We start from the raw sequence: 22,274 nt of genomic DNA, 5'->3' as shown, positions 1-22,274 counted from the left end.
AAGTCGTCACTGGATTTAAAAAGTACGTTCAGTGACCAATATCCACGTCTTACACAGCACTAAAATGTCTAGTAGTGGTTTTTATTTACTTTACTTTTTATTTATTTACTTTACCTACATGCTTTATTAACCCACAAATATCCCGTGTTTTTAATTCCAACCTTTCTCCAGTCTGCCCTTTCATAAAAAATTTTCTGAGCTTTTTGGCCAGTGCTGATTCTCGGAGAATATGATACGATTCAGCATTAAATCCCTGAAGCTAAATAGTGTGATGTTGTCAAGAGGATGATCCCTTGGACTTCTACAGAACTTCTCCCGTCCTCAGAGGAACCCTGAGTCATAACCTGTTGTTGGGATACCACCATAGTAGCAATAGAACGTTGTTTCCAATGCCCTCTTTGCCGTCTCTACCAGATGGGACACTGAACCCTCCATGGTCAGATGTGTTGGGGGTAGAAGCAACATGAAATCAGGAAATTTAGATCCTTCCTATGGCTTGGCTTTCGATAAGAGGTGTCACCTCTGTAGTTTTGCTTCATCTGTAAAATTTAACAGATAAGGCAGCTCTGAATTCCTCTTCAGCTCCATAGCTATAGAGTTTTTCTAGCATGCTCTTTGGTTCCAAGTTCTGTCAGCTCCAGGGACGCCAGACTCCATTGTAGGCTTGCCTCCCCAAAGCGCAAAGAGTCTTCAGGTAGACTCAGCCCCTGCCCTTCCTTCTAGCCTCCCCCTCTTTATATCTTGAAGTCCTAAATGGGGAGGAGGAAGAGCTTTCATTACATGAATTTTTCCCTGTGAATTCTCAGAGATCTGTGGAAGCAGAAAGCATTATTCTTCCCGGGAAGGAACAGTTTATTTTTAATTATTTTCAAATGTGAGTTCAGGGAGTGAGTTCACTCCAGCCAATTTTAAATGTACATAGAAACCCCTGGGGGGCGGGGGGAGAAGCAACCTATGTAAGATGTTTCTTATTCAAGAGTTTTAGTGAAGATGGAAATAAAGCCTTAGTGTTCTCTCTGTAAAGCGGAGTGCCACGAACATCAGTTTATGACAGAAACATCTCGTGAGTTTTGCTTTGTGATAATTATAGGCACAGAAAAACAGAGATGAAATGTTTCTCTTTGTAAACCATAGCATACGTATTTTTGTTTTGGTTTGCTTTTCTGCCATGTTAGGCAGAGGGAAAAAAAGGACACTTATTGAGGAAATAAATAAAATATAAATCACAAGGATGAAAATAGCATCCTGCCGAAGCAAACACGTTGCAGGCGCTTAGCTATCAGACGGGTTACTTGGTATACTTGGCCGCATTCCACCATTTTAATTTTTCCTTAACTACTTCTGGGAGACCTCCTTCCACTTAAAGGATATATTAATAAGTTGTTGCCACGTGTGAAATTGTAGGACTGGGAAGTTAGGGTGATAATTAAAATTCATATGCAAATCTTTACAATCCCATTTTAATCATATGAAGTTTTCATTCTTCTATTTTGCCAAGTGGAATTTGAAATGCGAAGGTATGAGAACACATCCAGATACGCTCCCCAGAATCTGCCTTCGGGTACCTTCTGATGCTGCCGCAAGAGGCCAGTGAACAACCCTAGGTCGGAAGGGTAAAGGGAGTGAGGAGAATCGACAAGTCTGAATATGGCGCACCAATCTCTGGGGGGTGGGGGTGGAGTTTAAAGGCAGCAGGGATGGAGTATATGGACCCCTGCCTTCCAGAAGCTTCCAGCCTGGCTTTCTTTTATGGCAGAGTCAAAAGGAAACAGAGGAAGCCCCTCTGTTTAGTTTCTTATCTGATGAGACCTTTAAACCATAATACCATATGAGCTCTGCATTTGAGAAGGGAAAAGCATTTTACTTGAGCCCACAATAGTTGGAGAAGATAAAAAAAAATCTTAACATTGTAATTTCCTCTGCATCCATTGTTTTTTCCTCGGTGGCCAGGGGAAAGCCCTTCAAGGTACAGAAAACGAATGAGTCCAAATTGTCCAGTAGCATCTTCATACAATCACGCACTCATGTGTTCATGCATCCGTCCGTCTGTCTATCCATTCAATGAATGAGGCCTCCATAGTATGTCTGACCTTGACAAATGAGGCGATATCCTATCATGTCCAGGTCAGGTTGGGGAAAGCCTGTACCTGAGATTATGTAAAATCCTGATGCTGGTCAGCACATGTTTTAGTTTTCAGTGTGTTTCAGTACTTTGTGACCAGGGTTCCTGTTCTCGGAATACATGAACAAGGGAGCCAGTGAACTCTGAAGTTCAGGAAAGAGAATCTGAAAGTGAGGTCTACAGCAGAAGAGAGGAACTCAAGACCAACCAGCAGTAGTTTAAGAAATCTACCCTCCTCCTCCATACCGGGGGCCTATAATACATATCCTTGTAGAGACACCTTATCCCGCTGTCGGAGTAGTCACGGAGAATGCTGTTGTTCTCAAACCTAGTTCCCAACAAGATCACATTCATAGGATGTGTGGTCATGCGTGTACACATGTGCATGTGTTCCATCTCTGCCACTTTCTGCCTGTGTGACCATGGACAGATGACTTTCCCTCGGTACGACTCAGCTTCCTGAACTCTACAGAGGACAACTGAGCTTAGATGTCTCTGGCCTCTTCCAGTATCAGATGCTACTTAGAAAACAGGATGGTTTCCCCTTTCCAGGAAAATACAACAAAGAGAGATAGTTCAGGGCTCTAAATTAAAGGGAAATTTGTCTTTCTGAAAAGAACCCCATCTTTGAGATGACAGCGTACGCCATGCTGTTTTCATTGGAATCGGTATTTTACAGCCGTCTGTCCAGTCGGGCCCACATTTGGACCTGTTGCCATGCTATCCCTGGGCGATCTGGTCAGTTTTTCCAGGCTCAAGTCAGGCCCTCTGTCTGTTCTATAAAGAAAAAATTCACAACCTCAAAAGGGCAGTTTGTTTTTGTAGTTGCTCCTGAGAGTGGCCGGGTTCCTCTAGACCTCAGTAAGAATTACGCTAATGAAATTGGCAGAATTTCATTGTGGGAAGCATTGGCATTCATATGTGCTGATGGCTTCCTGGCCTTGTGGGAAGGAGTTTCGTGTTCTTAGCTTGTTTTCAGACAAAAATATTAGACCTGTGTCTTAGATAATCCGGTTGTTATTTTAAAATTTGGTACTTTAAAAAGATCTCTACTTGAAAATCTCTTTGACTCTATTTGAATTTGGGGAAATCTTTTCCCATCTCTCTAAATATTAAGTGTTATACTCTCTGCTTAAAGAAATAAGGCAGAAGGCGGGACTGATTTGAGTCTAGAACAACTAACCAGATAACTAAATAAATGAATAAATGCTTTATTAAAAAATGTTTATTGAGAACCTTCTAACATCCACCACCAGGAATACAAATATAAGTCGTGGTTCTTACACTCTGTAAAGTCACAGAACCCTGGGAAAGCTCAGTTAATCTCATTCCATCCCTGCTTCTCTGAAAGGGAATGTCTATACCTATACCTGATATAGTCACCATAATATTATTTTTAAAGAATTGGGGAGATGGCCATTGTGAGAGGAATTTTCACATGCAATCATACTCCTGTCGACTAAAAATGTGAGTGGCTTGTAAACACGGCTTGACATTTGCCGTTCTTGCGCAGACCTTACCAGGAGCCCTGCCACAAGCTCTTTCCTTTTAGAACCAGGCTCTCCGCAAGCACTTTCTCCACTGATAGTGATGTTCTATCTCAGTGCTGTCCAGTAAGCTAACCATTAGCCACACATGGCTGTTGGGCACTTGAAATATGGCTATGTGTGACTGAAAAAACAAATGCTGAACTGTGTCTCATTTGAGTTCATTGAAATTTAAAAAGCCGCACGTGGCTAGTGGCGGCCATGTTGCACAGAACGTTCTAGTTGCCCTTCCAGTCACAGAGTAGCCACAGAAGGTGGGATGACAGTGTTGAAGCAGCAGCCATGCTGTGAAAGTAGGAGACTTCCTAACACAGAGCACAGGAAAGCATGCTTTCTGCTTAAATAAGCCTTTCCTAATGTAAATAGAACTCTTCATTAAAAATTAACCATGCACAGGAAGTTAACTGCGATTGGCATCATATGCTTTAAACAATGAAATAAGATGGAGGAAGGTGTAAAACATAAATATATAAATGCCACAGTTACTATGGCTGTATTTATAGTCATTTTCAACTCTGGCAGCCCTTAATTCATTCAACCTGATCATTCTCGAGCCTAAGCAGGACATGTCTGTGAACTCCTCTTGAACCCTTTCTTTACATCTAAAAACCCTTTGGAGCCTATAGGAGGTCTCATCTCTGTTTCACATTTCCCAGGCACCCAGAGCCTTCTCTGGTAGCCACTGTTTAGCTGTTCCTTCCTCCCTGACCTGCTGGCCTCCTCAGAGCACGGCCCACAGATCAGCGACATCGGCATTGACAGGGAGCCTGTGAGCAGTGCAGACGCTCGGGCCCCACCAAGACTGTTCACTCAGATTCTGCGCTTTAACCGGATGCCCTGGTGATTCCTAAGCACGTTAAGTTTGTGAAGCTCTGCTCTAGGGAGAAGCACATTTAAATGCTACTTTAGACTTAACCCACGAGAAGAGATTACATTATTTTCTTTGCGTTAAGGATATTACCTTTAAAATTTCTCCCAATGTTTTCCTTTCAAGTGTTTCAAATGTACAGAAGAGTTGGAAGAATTTGACAGTAAGGCCAGTATACCTACCACCTAGAAGTCTGTCATCAATAGTTCTCTCTACTGGCTTCATCACATATCTGTCCAAGTCTGCATCCGTCTACCCATCTACCAATCCAGCTTACTTTTTCCTTTTTTTATTTTTAATGTTTATTTATTTTTGAGAGAAAGAGACAAGAGTGTAAGTTGCAGGGAGGGGGAGCAGAGAGAAAGAGGGAGACACAGAATGTGAAGCAGGCTGCAGGCTCTGAGCTGTCGGCACAGAGCCCAATGTGGGGCTCGAACTCAGGACTGGTGAGATCATGACCCATGCTGAAGTCAGACATTTAACTGACTGAGCCACTCAGGCGCCCCTCAGCTTACTTTTTCTGATGCATTTCAAAGTAAATTGTAGACAGCAGTACATGTTCGCCTAAATAAGCATTACTGGTCTGTGCATCATTAACTAGAGTTCACTATTTGAAGGCAGTTTTTTTCTCTCTTCTGAGGTAAAATTTTATGCACTTAAGTGTGCAGAGAAGAACTGTATGTTTCTTTGAGCTTTGACAAATGTAGTGCATTTGCATAGAGGTTTACTACCCTGCTTTTCTTTAGTCTGTCCCTTTCTGATCATTCACAAAAACAAAAACGAAGGAAAAGGAAGGACAGAGCACAAATTGTCCAGAGAATGGTCTGTTCTTCCCCAACCTCTCAGATGTCTCCCTGGCCACCACTCACCCCTTCGCTTGACCTGACAGTCAGACTCTGCTGAAAAGTCCATTTTACGTCAAATCGGATGCTTTGTTCAACATTTGCCATAGGTTCTGACTTGATATCACTTGCTTTTAAAGGGACTTGAGTTCCCTTTTCCATAATCAAAACTTTTGAAATACATAAAAACGGATACTAATGGTATTTGAAAATTATAGTGGATCTCCTCCCTTAGAAGCTTTTGTATTTCCCCTCTTTTATCTTCTGCCCTTTTCTCCCTTTTCTTCTCTAGACCCCGTTAGCTTGAAGTTCAGTTAGGAAGCCAAAATTATACACAGAATCCTAAGCAGGCTCCAGGCTCTGAGCTGTCAGCACTGACGTGGGGCTCGAACTCACGGACCGTGAGAGTATGACCTGAGCCAAAGTCGGACACTTAACTGACTGAGCCACCCAGGCGCCCTTGTTTGCTTTCAAAGCCACACACCTGTCCAAAATTAGTTTTCCTTAGAGAAGTGACCTGTTGTGGGAGTTTGCCAGCCCATCCCAACCCCTGAGATGAAGGGGGTAACCGGAGGGGGTGAAGCTCAGAGGATAGAAATTCCAGGCCCCTCTCGTGCCAGCGCTGGGAGTCGGAGAGAGACCCAGTGTCACTGCTGAACACTGTGCGCTTTCCGAGGGGCAGGAGAGCCAAGGCACAGCTGACTCCACACATAAAGTTCCAAGGCAGACCTGACTTTCCACCAGTACCCACGCTGAGGATCGTAACTTGTAACATTTAGTGTGTGTCCTGATATAGTTTAGTATTTTTATGAACACACTCTTCTCCATTTTGTGGATGAGAAACAGACAGAGAGATTAAGTCATTTCCTCAAGATCCAGTAGCCAGGAAGAGCTAGAGCCAGGATGTAGACCTGCCCAAGTCTGACTCCAAACCCTGTGTTCTTTCCCTTTGTCCAGAGGGAGACTTGAACTTCTAGTTCTGATGTTAAGTAAAGGAAATTGGCAAGAACCTTACACTAAGAGAATCTATTACATTTCCTGGTCATAAATATTTTAGAGCCTGGCTGATATGGAAAAGAATGAGAACTCAGTGATGACTATTATGTTAGGTATCCTTTTTGGGCGGCACACGGAATGCTTAAGACCAGTTGGTTGTCTTACTAAACTTAAATATAAAAGCTACACAGGAAATCCTTCCCTGGAGCGGCCTACATGACACCGCTGTTGTGTCCTGTTGGGTTAACCAACCTAGCCAGGGACCCAGTGATTCTACATGAGAGACAGCAGACACTTCAGATCCAGTATCTCCTCATGGAGAAGTTTGGTTGTTTGTTAAAATAGACGGCAAGACTGTTTGAGGAATCTAGGTGTGAAATTGAGAGAAATCTTTTTTTTTTATTTGGGGACAGTAAACTAAAAGGAATTTTACCTGTTAACTCAGTAGTTTACCCATGTAAATAATGGCCTTAGGAGAGGAAGATTAGCATAAAAAAAAAAAAAAAAAAACTTGGGAAAGAGCTCCCAGGTGGCTCAGTCAATTAAGCATCCGACTTCAGCTCAGGTCATGATCTCCCAGTTTGTGGGTTCAAGCCCCACGTTGGGCTCTGTGCTGACAGCTCAGAGCCTGAAGCCTGCTTCGGATTCTGTGTCTCCCTCTCTCTCTGCCCTTCTCCTGCTCGTTCTCTCTCTCTCAAAAATAAATAAATAAACATTAAAAAAAAAAAACAAAAAAGAAACTAGGGGAACAACTTAGAGAAGTCGTGGTCCATCTCTCCCAGACCAATAGGAAGGATAAGAAGGGACCACCTCGCTTTGCCGTGACTTCTACCAGGACTGCCCCTCCTCTGAACACTTGGCATTTTCAGGACGTTAAAAACTAAATGCAGGGCGCCTGGGTGGCTCAGTTGGTTAAGCGTCTGACTTTGGCTCAGATCATGATCTCACTGTTCGTGGGTTCAGGCTCCACGTTGGGCTCTGTGCTGACAGCTCTGAGCCTGGAGCCTGCTTCAGATTCTGTGTCTCCCTCTCTCTCTGCCCCTCCCCTGCTCATGCTCTGTTTCTCTCTGTCTCAACAAATAAACATTAAAAATGTAAATAAAGAAAGAAATAAAATAAAAACTAAATGCAACCAAGTGCAAGGATAATAGAACATGAGTAAAACTTCAAAAATTCAAATATAAAAAGAGTGACAAATATTAAATTAAAAGAGGTAGGAAATTATGTCAACCATACTTCCGTAATAAAAAAAATTTAAAAAAAGAGCTAGGAAAGAGGAAGAACAGGATCAGGAAGAAAGAATATACTAATGAGCCACAGGAGAACCAACAGGAGGGGGGGAAATGGTGGGAGAAAGAGGAAATTGCGTGTGAAGTGGCCAAGTGAAGGTTAAAAGCAATTAGGAAACACAATTACTAAAGAGAACAATAAAAACAAAATAAACTAGGATGAGTGATTCAAATAAATAACATCAGCTAAGAACATACTTACAAAGATTATAAAACAGATCAAGTAGTAATAAAATAAGGAAGTGGTATAAAGTAGTAAATTAAAGAACAATTAACACTAAGGATAGAAAATTAACAGGCTAAAATGACATTTAATAATTGTATTAATAACTAACACTTCTCATGTGCTAGGCATTTTATATGCATTATCTTATTTAATTCAAGTTTATTAAAACAATTAGGACATTTAAAAATGTAAACAGAAAATGTTCAGAGGGAGGCAAAACCAGGCATCAGAACAATCACAACAACAACAAAATGAAAGGTGAGCAAAACAGCCCCGCAGGTATCCACTCCCATTCCTTGTCTCACGTAATTGGTTTTGCTGTTGAAAATCGCAGTACCTGGCCTGGTGCTTCTCATGTAGACTATGGGTTCTCAAAGTGCCTGGTGCTGTAAATGTCACTTCTGGCCGAATCTTGTCCTACACAGCTTGGCCTTTCCCAGAGGCAATTCCTACTGATTAATATTCTCAAGCAATGGAATCCATAGCCCAGGATCAAGGGCAGTGGGCAAGGATCTCATAATCCCCCTCGATGTACACGACTTAACTCAGGATTATCTTCTCTTGGAAGGACTTCCTAGTCCCTGCAGCCTGGATCTACATAGTACTTAGTGCACTGGGTTGGAATGGGAGTCCTTTTCTGATTGTTTGCTTTTCTTTCTCTCTAGGCCCCCTGATTCCTAAACAGAAGGACTCTAGTTTTGTATCCCAGCCTTCAGGTCAGGCCTGGTGCATAGTAAGCGCTTAATGCATGCTTTTTGCATTGAGGGTACTTGAACCTCTAGTCAGGAGATTTCTCCTCTTTTCTTTACTCTTCTTTTCTTTCCTTTTCTCTTCCTTTCCTTTCCTTTTCTTTTTCCCTTTCTTCTCTTTTCTTTTCCTTTCCTTTCCTTTCTCCTTTCCTCTCCTTTCCTTTTTCTTTCCCTTTTCTTTTTTATTATTTATTTTTAAACCAGCAAGAAGACCTGTGACTGGATTTTCTACCTGAGCAGAATCCCCACAAACACATGCATTTTTGTGTTTCTGTTGTTCAGAATGTCTCTCCCACATGAAAAAATGGCTTTTTCTTCTTTTTCTTTCCATTTATTACAGCCTGGTGTGCCTCCTTTACCCCTGACTTCTCTATCCCTTGTACCCTATAATCTTCCTCAATCACGCCATAAATCTGGTATGGGTGTGTATTCAGCGATCAGGGACCTGCAGCCCTTCCTCGTCCTCCCGATGCTTGCTTCTGGGACGGTGTTGTCTCTGTGGCCTTGAGCTTGATCTGCAGTTCATTTGTTCACTCATTCACCCATTCTTCTGATTGGCAGACATTTTCTTGGAATCGTTATTACCCAGTTACTGCATTGGGCACTAGGGCAGGGAAAATCAAGCAACTCTGCATCTCTTTTAAGTTGATTGCTATGTTGCACCTTCTTTAACCTTTTTTTTTGTTTTGTGGCAAGGGAAAAACAAATTTGTTAACATTCTTCACAAGTAATTATATTTTGAAGAGAGTTTGGAAATCATTTGTTAACTTTTCTCTTCTCTAAGCAAGAGTCCCAGTTGCCTCTGTCCAAGAAGGACCTCCAACCTGTATTTATTTGACCACTGGTTGCACCGGTTTATTTTCCAGTGAGCTCCAGAGGTTTGCCAAGACCTTTCAAACACACAAGACAAAGACCTAAATCAGATGTGGACTTTCCCTCTTAGGCTTTGTCTAAATTTCACATTTATTTTAATGTTTATTAATTTATTTTGAGACAGAAAGTGCAGGGAAGGGGCAGAGAAAGAGGGAGAGAGAATCCCAAGTATGCTCCATGCCGACGATGCAGAGCCTGATGCAGGGCTCGAATCCATGAACCATGAGATCATGACTTGAGCCAAAATCAAGAGTCAGACGCTCAACCAACTGAGCCACCCAGGTGCCCCTACATGTACTTTTTACATTCTGATTACAAATTAATATTTAACATAGAAAACTTGGAGAATGCAGGAAAATCCCACAGAAGGACGTTACTGCTAACTTTTTGCTCTCCAGCTTTCTAGCATTCTGTGTGTAAGTGTGTTTTGTGTGGGTGTAGAAAGGCTATGATCGTATTGAACATATCATTTTGTAACTACTTATTTTACTAAAAATATATTATGAATACTTTCCATATCATTAAGCATTTCTTCTCAAACATAATTTTAATAACCGCACAGGAGTCTGTTATAGGGGAAATCCATAATTTACTTAATCAGTCTCCACGATGCAACATGCAAGCTGTTTTCTTTTCATTTTTCTTTTTTCTTTTTACTATTATTAAAAACTCGGTGGTTAACATCATAGTACAGAAAAAACTACTGTATATTTTCTGTCATTTCAATTACTCAAAATAGAATTGCCCAATCCAAGGATATGAACTAGTCTAAGGCCATTGTGATGTATGGCAGGCTTTTCTTCTGGAAACTTCTATGTATGTACAGTTCCCAGCAGCAGTTTATGATTGTTCTGCTTCCTCACTCTCAGGAACAGTGTCTTGACAGTTTTTTTAATCTTTATCAATTATCAAACTATAAAATCGCATCTCATTTTTATTTTAATTTAATTTGTATCTCTTTGATTACTAGTGAGATTGAACGTCTTTCATTTGTTAATAACCTTGTATGAAATGTTCATCTTTTTCTATTGATTTCTAAGAAGTGTTATGCAAGGTTATTATCCCATCCTGTACTTTGCTAACATGTAGAAAATAGAGAAACTCATTGCTCAGTGGAAGAGGGCTCTTGAGGAATAAGGCTCCAGGTCTCATTCTGTCTGTTTCTGTGGAAAGTTCTTCACTGCCGAAGGTGGATTTTTATCCCTGGAAAACTAAAGGCAAATCTATAAGTGATACTAGTGTTGATCTTTAAAGAAAAAATTAACCCTGCATTCTGAATTCGCTTACCATTTTCTGTATTTCTAGTCTTTGAAAGAACCCAGAGCTATCAAATAGAACCCAAGAGTGTCCTTAGAAAACTAGAGATATATTAATCAGTCAAATGTCCCGTGACAGTTTACCCTGTGCCTAGTATTACGGGAAGTATTAGGATTTGCCATTTAAGTCCTTGGCTACTTTATCCTCCAGATGAAGAAAGCAAGCTACAGACATTTAACAAGCTTTCTTATGACCTTGGCTCAACATAGGTCTAAAACATGGCCTTCTGAGTGACGACATGCTGTTTTCTTGTAGTTTGGCTGCCGTTATCAGTCTTCTGATATCTTCTCTTTCCTCCTGTGAGGGAGCACGTTCTTCTGGGCTGTTGAGTTTTGACACCTCCCCGGCACCGTCCCCCTCTGCCCTCATCATTCTGTAACAGAACAGATACAGAAAAGCCAGGTCAGACTCCCGAGCCCACGGCACCAATGGAGGACTCACACTACAGAGGTTTCTGGAACAATGCAAAAGGAAAAAAATAAAATAAACTTTAAAAAATCAACCCACTCACACACCCAGCCAAGAATCCCAGAAGAAAAGAGGCCATTCCCTGGCATCCACAGAAGCTCTGTGGGATGGGGGCCTATGAATTCTGAATTCTCCAGTCTACAGGTCATTCTCAAGCCCTTGTTCTCATTCTGTCAGTAAATAGAATTCTCAAAACAGCAATATCCTTCCCTAAATAAATTAGTGCCCCATTCTAGCACATTCCCCTCAATGTCCTCTGTCTGCATTCTCCCCTACAGCTTCCCACCATAGCCACCCCCCTTCTGTTAGCTGTAATGACCCTGCAAACACTAAATGGCATTTGAGTGCATTAAGCACCAAACTCTCTGGTGACATAGCAATTATGACTCTGAAATAGATTTGGTGCGTCACGGAAGATAAGGGTTTTGAAAGTTTCTGTTGTGATTATAGCCTGTAACTCCCACAAATAACAGGCTTCAAAATAAGAGGCTGCCAGTGGCGCCTTTGTGGCTTTGTCTCAGTGATGGCACGTAAATTGCTATTAATGTCCTAAGTGTACTTGAATATGCCAGTCTTCGGGACGCAGAGTTGGCTCAGTGTCTCTCTCTACACGGCATGTCATTGTGGGTCTGATAATCTGGGGTAATTGCTGTCTCTTGGATGGTCAGAAAAGTGTAAGGGGCTGTAGCTTCCTGTGTGATGGTAAATAGCCTCCAGGTCCACACCATGCGTTTTGTGTGTGTGTGTGTGTGTGTGTGTGTGTGTGTGTGTGTGTGTTCTGTGTACAGCTCCCGTTCATCATGAAGGTGTGTACAATCGCTGTGTGTGCCCTGAGTAAATACTAGCCTTTCAGCAAAGCCAAAGCAAATTCAGAGGTTATAAAAATAAAATGAAGAATTTGGGGGGCTGTAGTGAATCAGCCAATCAGATAATTTATACTGAGAGTTTGAAAAAAATTACCCTTTGCTTGTATTATCCAGATTTGGCCATGTGAGTAAATATAGTTTTCTGTTTTCTTAGATAGCTACTCTTTTCTAGTATAAGCAGCGTCTGTGTGTGTGTGCAAGTGTGTGCATGTTCGTATATGCATTCTTCACATGCTGTGTTTTCTACATGTGTATTGGTTCTATGGAAATACGAGAGAGTATGCCAAAACTGCCTCTTTGCACACTAAGTGTGGATGTGTGCTGGTTTATGCAGATCTGAGTATAGAGGATGTTTATTCAGATATAAATACTTGACTGCACTAATGCCCCTCTATTTGGCTAAATCAAGCTGAACTTATTTTCTTTGACTCTACAAAGTTAAATAAAACAGATGTTTAACTCCCGATGTAGATGTAACACAAGGACTCTGTAAGTCGACGGGACATGGGACCATTATGTGTAACTGTCCTATTTGCACTTTTAACAGAAATAAGTCCCCAGCGGAGAACTTGGGAATTCATACTACTTCATATCCTGTGCGAGCTGTGAAAGGGTCACTCAAAACCATCCTCTGTGTCTGAAGAGCCTCACAGGATAGTAGTAATTGTGGGCCTTTGCAACAGATGAATTAGAAAACAATGAAGCTTAGAAGGTGCCATTCAGGATCCAACTGTGATCTCACAGTTGACCTCATGGGAACTTTAGCCGTGTGGTGTGGGTGCTGGCAGGGTGGCGCACGGTGACCACGTGGCAGTTGCTGGTCTTGTGGTTGGGTTTTGACGGGCACCCCTTGGACAGCGGGTAGAGTGTGTGCCGTTTGAGGTTGGAGGCAGTGACTGGTCAGAGAGTCCATGCTCATACCAGGTAGATGAATACCAAATTGACTCTACAGGTCTTCGAGCAGGTCTCTGCCATTCCAGACAAGATAACTTCATATTAACTAGCAAGATGGCACCACCCACAGTGTTGTCTCGGAAGTATAACCCCAGGGGAGTAGTTTGTCTTGTCCAAAAACAAGTTTGATGAGGTGAATTGAGGATTAGAAGGGGGCGGTATTTGAATCCCCTAAAAGACTTTTTTGGGACCGGTCTTGTGGTTCATAGCTTCTAGTATCTTCCTAAGCAGCACAAGGGTCCCTCAAGGTGAACCACAGACACGAAGCCCCCACCTTCTTGAAGCCCTAAGCCATGCTGTGCCTGCGGTGCCCACACAGTCATGCACCCTGACCTCTTGAATCTTGAAGTGCCAGAAAGCAATTGCACAGAGCAGGGGCTGAGTTTGGTGAATTCTAGCTTCTGAGTCCTAGTTTCCTCACATGACATGTAAGAATAGGAAACCCCACTGGATTTATGTACCATTTGAGACTCATCCACCAGAGTAAGAGAATCGCTGCCACAATCCCTGCATTACTGTGTGGTTATCATGGGCACCGGCAGCCCAACAGCCTTGTACGCATGGAGCAGGCCACCAATGGAAGCTTTCAAAGCATTTGTTTCTGTTTGTCCAATTCAAGGACTTAACTGAGCCCCTCTCGTTGAGACATGATCCCTGTCCTCTGAGGGCCTGTGGCTGAATGATGTATGATCTCATTGAGCCTGAAAATGAAAGCTGTTCTTATGGCTTGTACACCTTGGCATGATGGAGCCCTGGCACTCTCGGGTGCCATCTTGCTGCCATGGCTGCCCTTCTTCGGGTCCCACTGCTTCTGGCCTCCTCTCAGTTCCTTGGAGCCTTTGGAAAGGATTCTCTTTCTGCCTAGTGGCCTCTTTGCCCCTCTGTCTACTTGTCTATTTTCTGTTCCCCTCTGGGCTGACTTCCCAGAAGCCCAAGCGCAATGAGGTCCCTAGTATATTCTCTCCTTGCACTTACTACCACCTAGAATCTACGTTTGTCCTTTTGACAACTTGTCAAATGCCTGCGTCCCATGAGGCAGTAAGCTGCAGGAGACCAGACGTCAGATGTGTGGTATCTCCCACTGCATGCCTAGTACAGAGCATGGGGCCACGCACTGGGGACGTATTTGTGGAATTCACAATTAAATGGTGACCGTGAGGAAGACCCGGTGCTTACACAGATATTTAAATAAATAAGAGCTGCATAGAGCTAAAAGTCAACATGAAGGGTCCAAAAGCCAGGGATGCTGGCATGTAGGGAAGTGGATGACAGTCAGGCTGTGGAAGATGACATGGATTTCTAGAGACCAGAGGAGAGGGACAGGCAAAGGCAAAGGGCCTCTTGCTGGACCTTGTAGAGATAAAGGGAATCTCACTTGGGCAGCAGGCCAAACTGTTGTTTCCTGGGAGTGGCTGAAAGTACTGAAGTCTTGGTTAGTGAGGGTATCTGTTCTCTGCCAGGAATGGCTGCTTTGCTGTTGGTTTTTCGAAACATACAGACCTTCGGTGCAAACTCTCGAGGCTCAGGAAGCTGTGGTGGGGCCCGCCAGAAAAGGAGGTCATGGCAGGACTCGGCTGGAAGGTCACCGGGAACTGACCTAGTGGCAGGTGGCAGCCAGGGAGGATGTCTTCAGTGATCAGGGGACCATGGAAACGGGGAGCCAGCAGCATGGGGATAGTCCAAGCAGAGGACTGACTCCAGGAGATGTGATAACAGGTGGGAGTTGGTGAGCTGAGGCTCTAAGGCTCCAAAACAGGATTCGAATCACAAGAGCAAGTCCTACCTCAGTCTTAGCTGACCTGTAAGAAATAGCAGGAACTTTAGCAGAAGCTGGCCATGGATTTGGCAGAAGGAGCTCTAGCTACAGAAGAGAAGTACCTGCAAAGTACCTGTGCAAAGAAACAGGTGCAGAAAGAGCAAGACAGGCAGCGAAACGGATTCTGAGTTGCCTCTGGTACCAACATAAGCCAGAACGGGCTACTGTTGGTTGAGTGCACACATTATTCCCCCTGGCAGAAATGCCCAGATCTCGTGATTGTGAACACTGCACGGGACAGACGGACACTAAAAAGCTAGTGGTTGATTAGCCCAGCTCTGGGAGGCGTTCTGTATTTTATCTGACAGCTCCATGCCTAGACCCCAAGATAACAGAAGCTGGATCTGTGTGGGAGTCTCAGCTTCAGAGAGAGTAAAGATGAGAAAAGTCCCCACAGGCCACGCAGGGACAGTGTCTGTTTCGTGCATTTTCATGACCCTCACTTAGCCGGAGGCGGCAACTGGGAGGCCACTCCAGATTCGGGGTCCCCCTGTGCCCTTTGGAGAACACCCCTTGTTGCAATGGTGTGCTAAGCTTTGGAGGCACCACAGGAAGGGTCCAGTGTTTGGTTTTTGCCCAACTGTTTTTTTTTTTAAAGAAACAGTATAGCACAGTATAAATATTAATCCTAGTTCCTTATTTGGGATCTGGGATGAAATTCCAGTTCTCCTTGAGGTCTGTGTCGTAAGAGAAGAGTTCAGTTCCTAGATGTAAGCTTGGCACTGCTTTCTCACTTGAGTATTTTCTAGGTGTGCACAGCTCTTTCCATGTAGGCAGACTCAACGGTGGAGGTCACCGACCTGCTCCTGTGGATCCCTCCACCCCCACCATGGAGACTGAATGTTGTAGTGCCTGCCGCTAAATGTCTATGTTCTTCCTAATATGTCCCTCCAAGAGACATTTATTAAAATCTGCGCTGTGTCAGGCACTGTGGTAGGCACTTTGGAAGCAAAGAGAAGCTTAATGGCCCAGTTGTCACCGTCTGGTGAGCGAGGCGGACGCATGTGAGAACAAACTCAGTATGGCTGCACGGGTACTGGTACGGGCATATACAGAGAACACGGGTGGGGGCCTGCAGGAGGAGGAGACGTCACATTGCCCAGGGGCAGAAAGGGGCACAAGGACACTTAACCTCAATCTTGGAAAACAGTACAAGGTGTGAGTGGCGTGTAATTGGATGAGTGGAGTCTTCAAGGGGAAAGAAGCAGGCATGAAATGACTCCTCTGTTTGGGGAATTTCTTAGCAGGCTGATATGGTTGAAATATTAAACACAAACATTGAGTTGGTGAGTAAGCAAGATCAAGGACATCATGGGCCTGATGAGGACACTCAACCTCATCTTGAGGCTAATGAGAAGCCATTGGAGGTTAAACAGGAAGATAGGAATTAAGATTTTGGAAAGATCGCTCTGGGGGCAGCTGGACGTAGGACCAGAAGTTGTTAGAGTGGGCATGTGCCTACTGACCGTCGTCACACTTTCCGGGGAAACTGAATATTTTGCCTCCGAGGGGACCTTCCAACAGCATCGTTTTGGTAAATGCTTGGCGTATGATCTTGGGGAAACTATATGCATATCAGGAGAACATAGTTCTTCCATCTTGTTGGAAAAGTGGTTGATCTCGGATGCAGCCTCACTGAGGGAGCTGATGTTCCCCCCCCATAAGTGGTGGCTGTGTGTGTCTCTGTGTGTGCCTGTGCATGCCTGGCTGCGTGTGTGTGCATGGAGAGGGAGAGAGGGTACATCCCCGTTTCTTTTGTTTTCCTTCCTGGCTGGCCCCACCAGTGCCGGGCCACTGGGGGGCTGGAGCCGGTCCGCCTCCTCGGCCACGCTGAAGGCATCCCTGGTAATGGCATCTGGCCCATATGCAGATCTAGCTCTACTTGGTGCTGACATCAGCCAGTTTGTGGCACCTCAGCGTATTTCTGGGTTGCAAATGAGAGTTTCTTAGTGCCAGGCTTCGCCTGGGCTGTCACATCAGGTGATGAATTCTCTGCATCAACTGTGTGCTGCTAAGGTAAGCTCAGAGGAAGAGCAGGAAGGAGCGGAGGATGGGACCAGCTGTGCTCAGCTCGGCAGCCACTGCTCTGGGCTAAAAGCATTCCTGGACCCTCAACAGCAAGGGAGAGGCAGGTGGCCCTTGTTTGGACTGGGGAAGGCGCATTCGCGCACGAGAGAGAGAGAGAGAGAGAGAGAGAGAGAGAGGGAGAGAAAGAGAGAAGTAGGGGCTTCAGGTACAATTCCATGTTCTCCTATTTTGTCAGGAGACCCCACGTGGTCTTCCCATCCCCCACTGCTCTATCCCTGGCCTCATAGCTAGCTCTCTCTGCCTCGTCCGACAGGAAGGCTGCACCTTATCCATTAGAGGGGGTCCCGGCAACACTGGGTAACCATCAATGAGGCGCCAAATTCATTTGGGTAGGAGGTAGAGTCAATAGTTGTTTGTTTGTTCTGCAATATTTTGTTCCCAAACTCCTTTCATTCATTTGTGTTTGCAAGTCCAGGTTTTCTTGTCTAAGAAACCGTGTGTGTTTTGTCCTAATTTTGTATTCCATTGGCCTCCTCCACCAGAAGGTTCCATGATGAGCCTGCTGCTGGCCGAGGCTTCATCTGGTGGAATTAAATGTGAGAACAGGTCTCGCCTCCAGGCCGCCGGCCGCAGAATTACCTGTATGACCAGCTGCGAACAGAAACGCTCCTCCGTCAGGGACGCTCCTAGAGATACCAAGGGCGCACTTGGTTTTGCAGATTTCACCTTTCCACGCCCTCCACACACACACCCCCCACCCCATGAAGTTTCAAGTGCATTTCCAACATCAGCATTTTGAAGGGAGTGTGTCTCCTCCAAAGGGAGGTTTGCATCTGAAGATGAGTGAAGGCGGAAGTTGGGGTGCAGAAAAATCAAAAGGAAAAGTCTTATTTCTGCCCCCCCCCGCCACACATAGTCGCTAATGAGACCATCCTCCGCGCTCCCTACGCCCGCCCCAGGGAGAAATAAACACACAAAGGCGGAGCTTCCTACTTAATATGCACCCGCAGTCTGGAAGCGGGAAGGAATTGCTCCCCAGGGTTAACGTGGCGGTAAGCGAGGTCAGCTGTTTCCCAGGACGGAGCAGCCTCCGAACGCCTTGCATTAAGGCTGGAGCAGCGCCGAAGCAGCCGGAATGATTTACAGGAAGCCTGGGCAAGTTGGGCTTGCTCGCCGTTTCTGATCACAGAGGTTTTAGCCCCGGCGGCGGCAGAAGCTGTGCTGTGTGGTATCAAGTGGCTCCAGAAAAGAGGAGTCTTGCACCTGTCCCTGTGTTAGGCATGCTTGTTCCAAAAAGGGCGTGTCTTCATCTCGCTTGACACCCAGAGGCTGCAGTGTTCCCAAGGTGGCAAGAAGGAAGGGACATTGCCCGGATACCCTGGGGGAGGATGAACAGCCCTCTCCCTACTCCTGGGCCTGGGCTGGGGGGGGGGCGTGTAGTTAAAGGATACAGGACTTCAAGTTAACACCTCCTGAGGGGGTCCTGGGCACGATGGGACAGCTGATCACCCAATCTGAAGCGTGCGTGCGTGTGTGTGTGTGTCCGTGTGTGTGTTTATGGATAGAGAGGGAGTGAAAGAAAGAGATTGATTTTATTTCTTTTTCAGAAGTCTTATATATTCCTCCTCACCGGGCCAAGTAGTATAATTAAAATGCCAGTTTTGATATCAGCTCTAACTGATTCCTGTCTCTGCCATCTGTGAGTTCCCTGTACCCTCTGGCGTCTTGTGCACTGGTCTGAGAAAAACAAAACTTTTTCGGATGTCTACTGTTTGACTTATTTCATCTCGGGCACCCGAATCAAAAGGAGTCTCCTGGAATCTTCTGGTGGGTCCAGGATGCCTTTGCCAAATCCTTCCTAATGAGACCCCGCAGGGCTCATTTTCTTTGCTAATGGCTTTATTTTTGGCACCGCTTATTGTTATTTTAATGAAATTGAAGCATGGCTAAATAATGGTAATAGCCGTGCATTAGGGGCGCGACGCAGTGAAACTCTTTTGTGCCTTGGACTCTGACATGGACGCAGACTGCTTTCCTGGGGTGTCTGCGTCTCCACGTCTCCCACCAGGTCGATTCTAAGATACATGAGCCTTTTCTTCTTGTGCGAGCACTTCACTCTCTGCCTCCTGAAACTGCACTTAGGGAAGCTCTGCCCAGTTTTCTTAAAATCCTGTACCACTCAGCAAACACACACGCGCGCACACACACACACACACACACACACACACACAGAGCTATTTACTTATTTATCCATCTGTCTCTCTGCTAAACACACACCTATAAAAAAGGATTATTAAGACAGGTATCAAAATGCTAACAGTTAACTATCTTTACACAATAGGGTTTTGAGAGTTGTGCATTTTGTTTTCCATGCTTTTTCTGTTTTCCAAATATATTGCATATCCAATTGCAAATATTATATTGGAAAATCTTATCTTTTATAATCAGAAAAGATCGATGACAGTAAAGAATTTTCTTTGGGGTAAAATGCGTATTACCGCTGTTCCCATCCCTCCTAAAATGGCACCAGAATACACGTGCTCTTGGTTGCCAAGAGGGACTAAGCCCTTGCCTCCCCTGTGACCAGCCTGCATTAGGAAACTGAATTGGTTCCGTTCTTGATTCGGGTCATACGACAGGGTCTTGGCCCCAGAAAGATAGAAAAGAAGGAATTGTTGTATATTTTTAAATGTTTATTTATTTGGGGAGAGAGCACATAGGGGAGAGGCGGAGAGAGGTGGAGAGAGAAAGAGAATCCCAAGCGGGCTCCCCACTCAGCACAGAGGCCCACGTGAGGTCATAACCTGAGCCAAAACCAAGAGTCAGAACCTTAACTGACTGAGTCACCCATTGTCCCCTTCCGACCCCTCACCAAGCACAAGAGAAATGTGCTGGGGGGGGGAGGAGCTCCCTGACTGGGTCAGGAGATGGAGATTTGGATTTTCGTGCAGTTATTTGTGGATCCCCAATCGAGGTGGAATGCCCTTGGCATTGACTAAGGCTAACCTTTTGCCCTCTTAGTATCTAGACCTGCCTGCTCTTTAGGAAGGGGCCGAAAAACATCTCTCCTCATGAAGAGGTAACTGGTGGGAGCTGCTTTGAATTAAAAGCTTGGCTTTCCTGGGGAAAGTGGAACATCCTTTGGGGGAGCCAGTGAAAACAAAAGCCAAGAGAATGAGAAGGTCAGAGGAAAAGGAGCCTAGATTCAAAGGATAAGAAGCCTGTGTGTCTCCGTCGTAAACCGGAAGCCTGCTTCTCTCTCGCACCCCTGCTTTCTTATGAGTGAAATGTGAGCACGCTTGCCAGCACATAGGTCCTGGGTGCTGTGGATTATTCTAGAGTGGGAGCTGTGACCCCTCCCAAATGGCAATACTAACACCCACCCCATGTACCCCAAATATTTCAGAGAAGCAAACGAGGGGAGAGTACAGTAAAAAATAATTTACCAGGAATGCCTAAGACCTGGTCTGTTCAACATTAACCTTTTTAGAGCTGAGGGAGTATGTTAACTCCAAAGGAACACAGCAACTGGGGGGGAGAGGAAGGCATTTTAGCCCACTTATATTTCAATGCTTTAAAATATATAAACAATCATGAATTATGCATCGTGAATTAACCGCTCTAGCAAATCATCCTCCAGCTATTTTAATGGGGGGATAGTTTTGGAAAGGGGTGGTCATTAAATCCTTTTAGAGTAATTCCAATCTGGGTGCTTCTGGATTTAGAGTCTTAGAAAAATGATCTATAAACATAGATGAAACTTACAGCTTCCTGGCTCACCCGCCTCTCTAGATCTATTCGTGTAGATCAGTCCTTGGTCCACCTCTGTATTCACCTGTTTTGTTTGCCTGAATCACCCTCCGTACTGTTGGAGGCTCAGAGAGAACCTCTTCCATAACGCTTTTCCTGACGCCCCCACAAGATGGGGTGTTGCCTTCATCTCAACCACCGTCACAGCTGGGTTGTGCCATTTCTTAGGTTCTGCCTTGAATTCTAGTTCATTCATACGCATGTCTTACCCTCTCCTTGAAGACATGAACCGTATCTCACTCATTGTTGTAAACCCAAGAGCATCTAGTACAAAACCTTGCACAGAACAGGTGCCTGGAATCCCCTGACTTACGGAACATGCATTGAAAGGCCTTAGGAAGCATTCAGGCAACCTTTTTATTTTCCTAAAAAGGAACCCAAGGCCCAAAGACGTACAAGTGCTCCGCCAAAGGCAATAACCACTCATTGCCAGAGTCAGAATTAGAACTTGGGTCCCCTGACCTGCCGTTCCCCTAGAGCATCGCAATGATCATCTGACAGCTTGCACTGACTTAAAATAGCTTTGAGAAGTGGGAGGTATTAACCTTGTGGCCAAAGGCTCCGTGGGAGGGCCCAAACTCATCTGAGGGTGGAGGGAGTAATATCAACCACAAGAATCACTGCCCAGCTGAGAAGCGTCCCCATTGCCAGGCACTGTGTAGGCCCTTGACCCCAGTTGCCTTGTTGTCATTGTCTGCTCAAAATGGCCACCCGATCTCAGAAGACTGACTTCTCTCCCTTTTTCCCTTCTAGGCTAATGGAGGTTGGCAGGATGCCACTACCCCTTCATCAGTGACCTCCCCTACAGAAGGCCCTGGCAGTGTTCACTCTGATACCTCCAACTGATCTCCCAGCAATCGCATCCCGGCTGACCCTGTGCCCCAGTCGGGACAGGGCTAGGAGGGAGGGTTTCTCTCCCAACGCTGAAGCGGTCAGACTGGAGGTCGAAGCAATCAGCAAACACAATAAGAGTCTCCTTCTCTTCTCTTCTTTGGGATGCTATTTCAGCCAATCTGGACACTTCTTTATACTCTCTTCCCTTTTTTTTCTGGGTAGAAGCCACCCTTCCCTGCCTCCAGCTATCAGCCTGGTGTCCGCCATCTTTCCCGCTCCCTCCCTCTGTCCTAGATGCCCTGGGTCCCTGCCCTCTATCACATCACGGAAGGATATTTTCAACAATTAGAGGAATCTAAAGAGGAAAGACAATACAAAGAAAATAATAAACGTGTTTGTATGTTTTCATGCTGGTCGTTTGAGGAGCCAAGTTTACCTCACTCGGATCCCTCGCTCCCTCTGTCAACAGGCAGCCCCTCTCTGTTTCTCTTCTTACTCTCACTACCTCTTAGCAGGAATGCGCCACGTTCCCCGCCTCATTCCAGGCCCCCAGCCTCCCCTTGTTCTTCCCTCCCTGGGCCAGCTCCGCTCAGAACACTTCCTCCTTTTCCTTCCCAGCCCTCGCTGTGCCCTGGGGGCTGCCGTAGCTGGGCTTCTAAAGGTGCCACA

The 22,274-nt window shown here is 45.0% G+C and overlaps 1 protein-coding gene across 2 annotated transcripts in view; it reads left to right on the top strand.

The window, feature by feature from the left end:
• PBX1 (PBX homeobox 1) overlaps nucleotides 1-22,015 on the top strand; it is a 284,299-nt gene extending 262,284 nt beyond the window's left edge. The window contains exon 10 of one of the 2 annotated variants that reach the window (XM_029935694.1): nucleotides 21,525-22,015. In XM_029935694.1, the coding sequence (XP_029791554.1) occupies nucleotides 21,525-21,617 (93 nt within the window). In that variant the 3' untranslated portion in view covers nucleotides 21,618-22,015. The remainder of the gene's footprint in view (nucleotides 1-21,524) is intronic. The other variant, XM_029935695.1, reaches the window with a different exon arrangement.
• The last annotated feature ends 259 nt before the right edge of the window (nucleotides 22,016-22,274 follow it).

This window comes from Suricata suricatta, chromosome 3 (genome assembly GCF_006229205.1).
Source record: "Suricata suricatta isolate VVHF042 chromosome 3, meerkat_22Aug2017_6uvM2_HiC, whole genome shotgun sequence".
Classification (NCBI taxonomy): domain Eukaryota; kingdom Metazoa; phylum Chordata; class Mammalia; order Carnivora; family Herpestidae; genus Suricata; species Suricata suricatta.
Note: the sequence above shows the minus strand (reverse complement) of the source record. Positions and strands in the feature narration are given on the sequence as shown.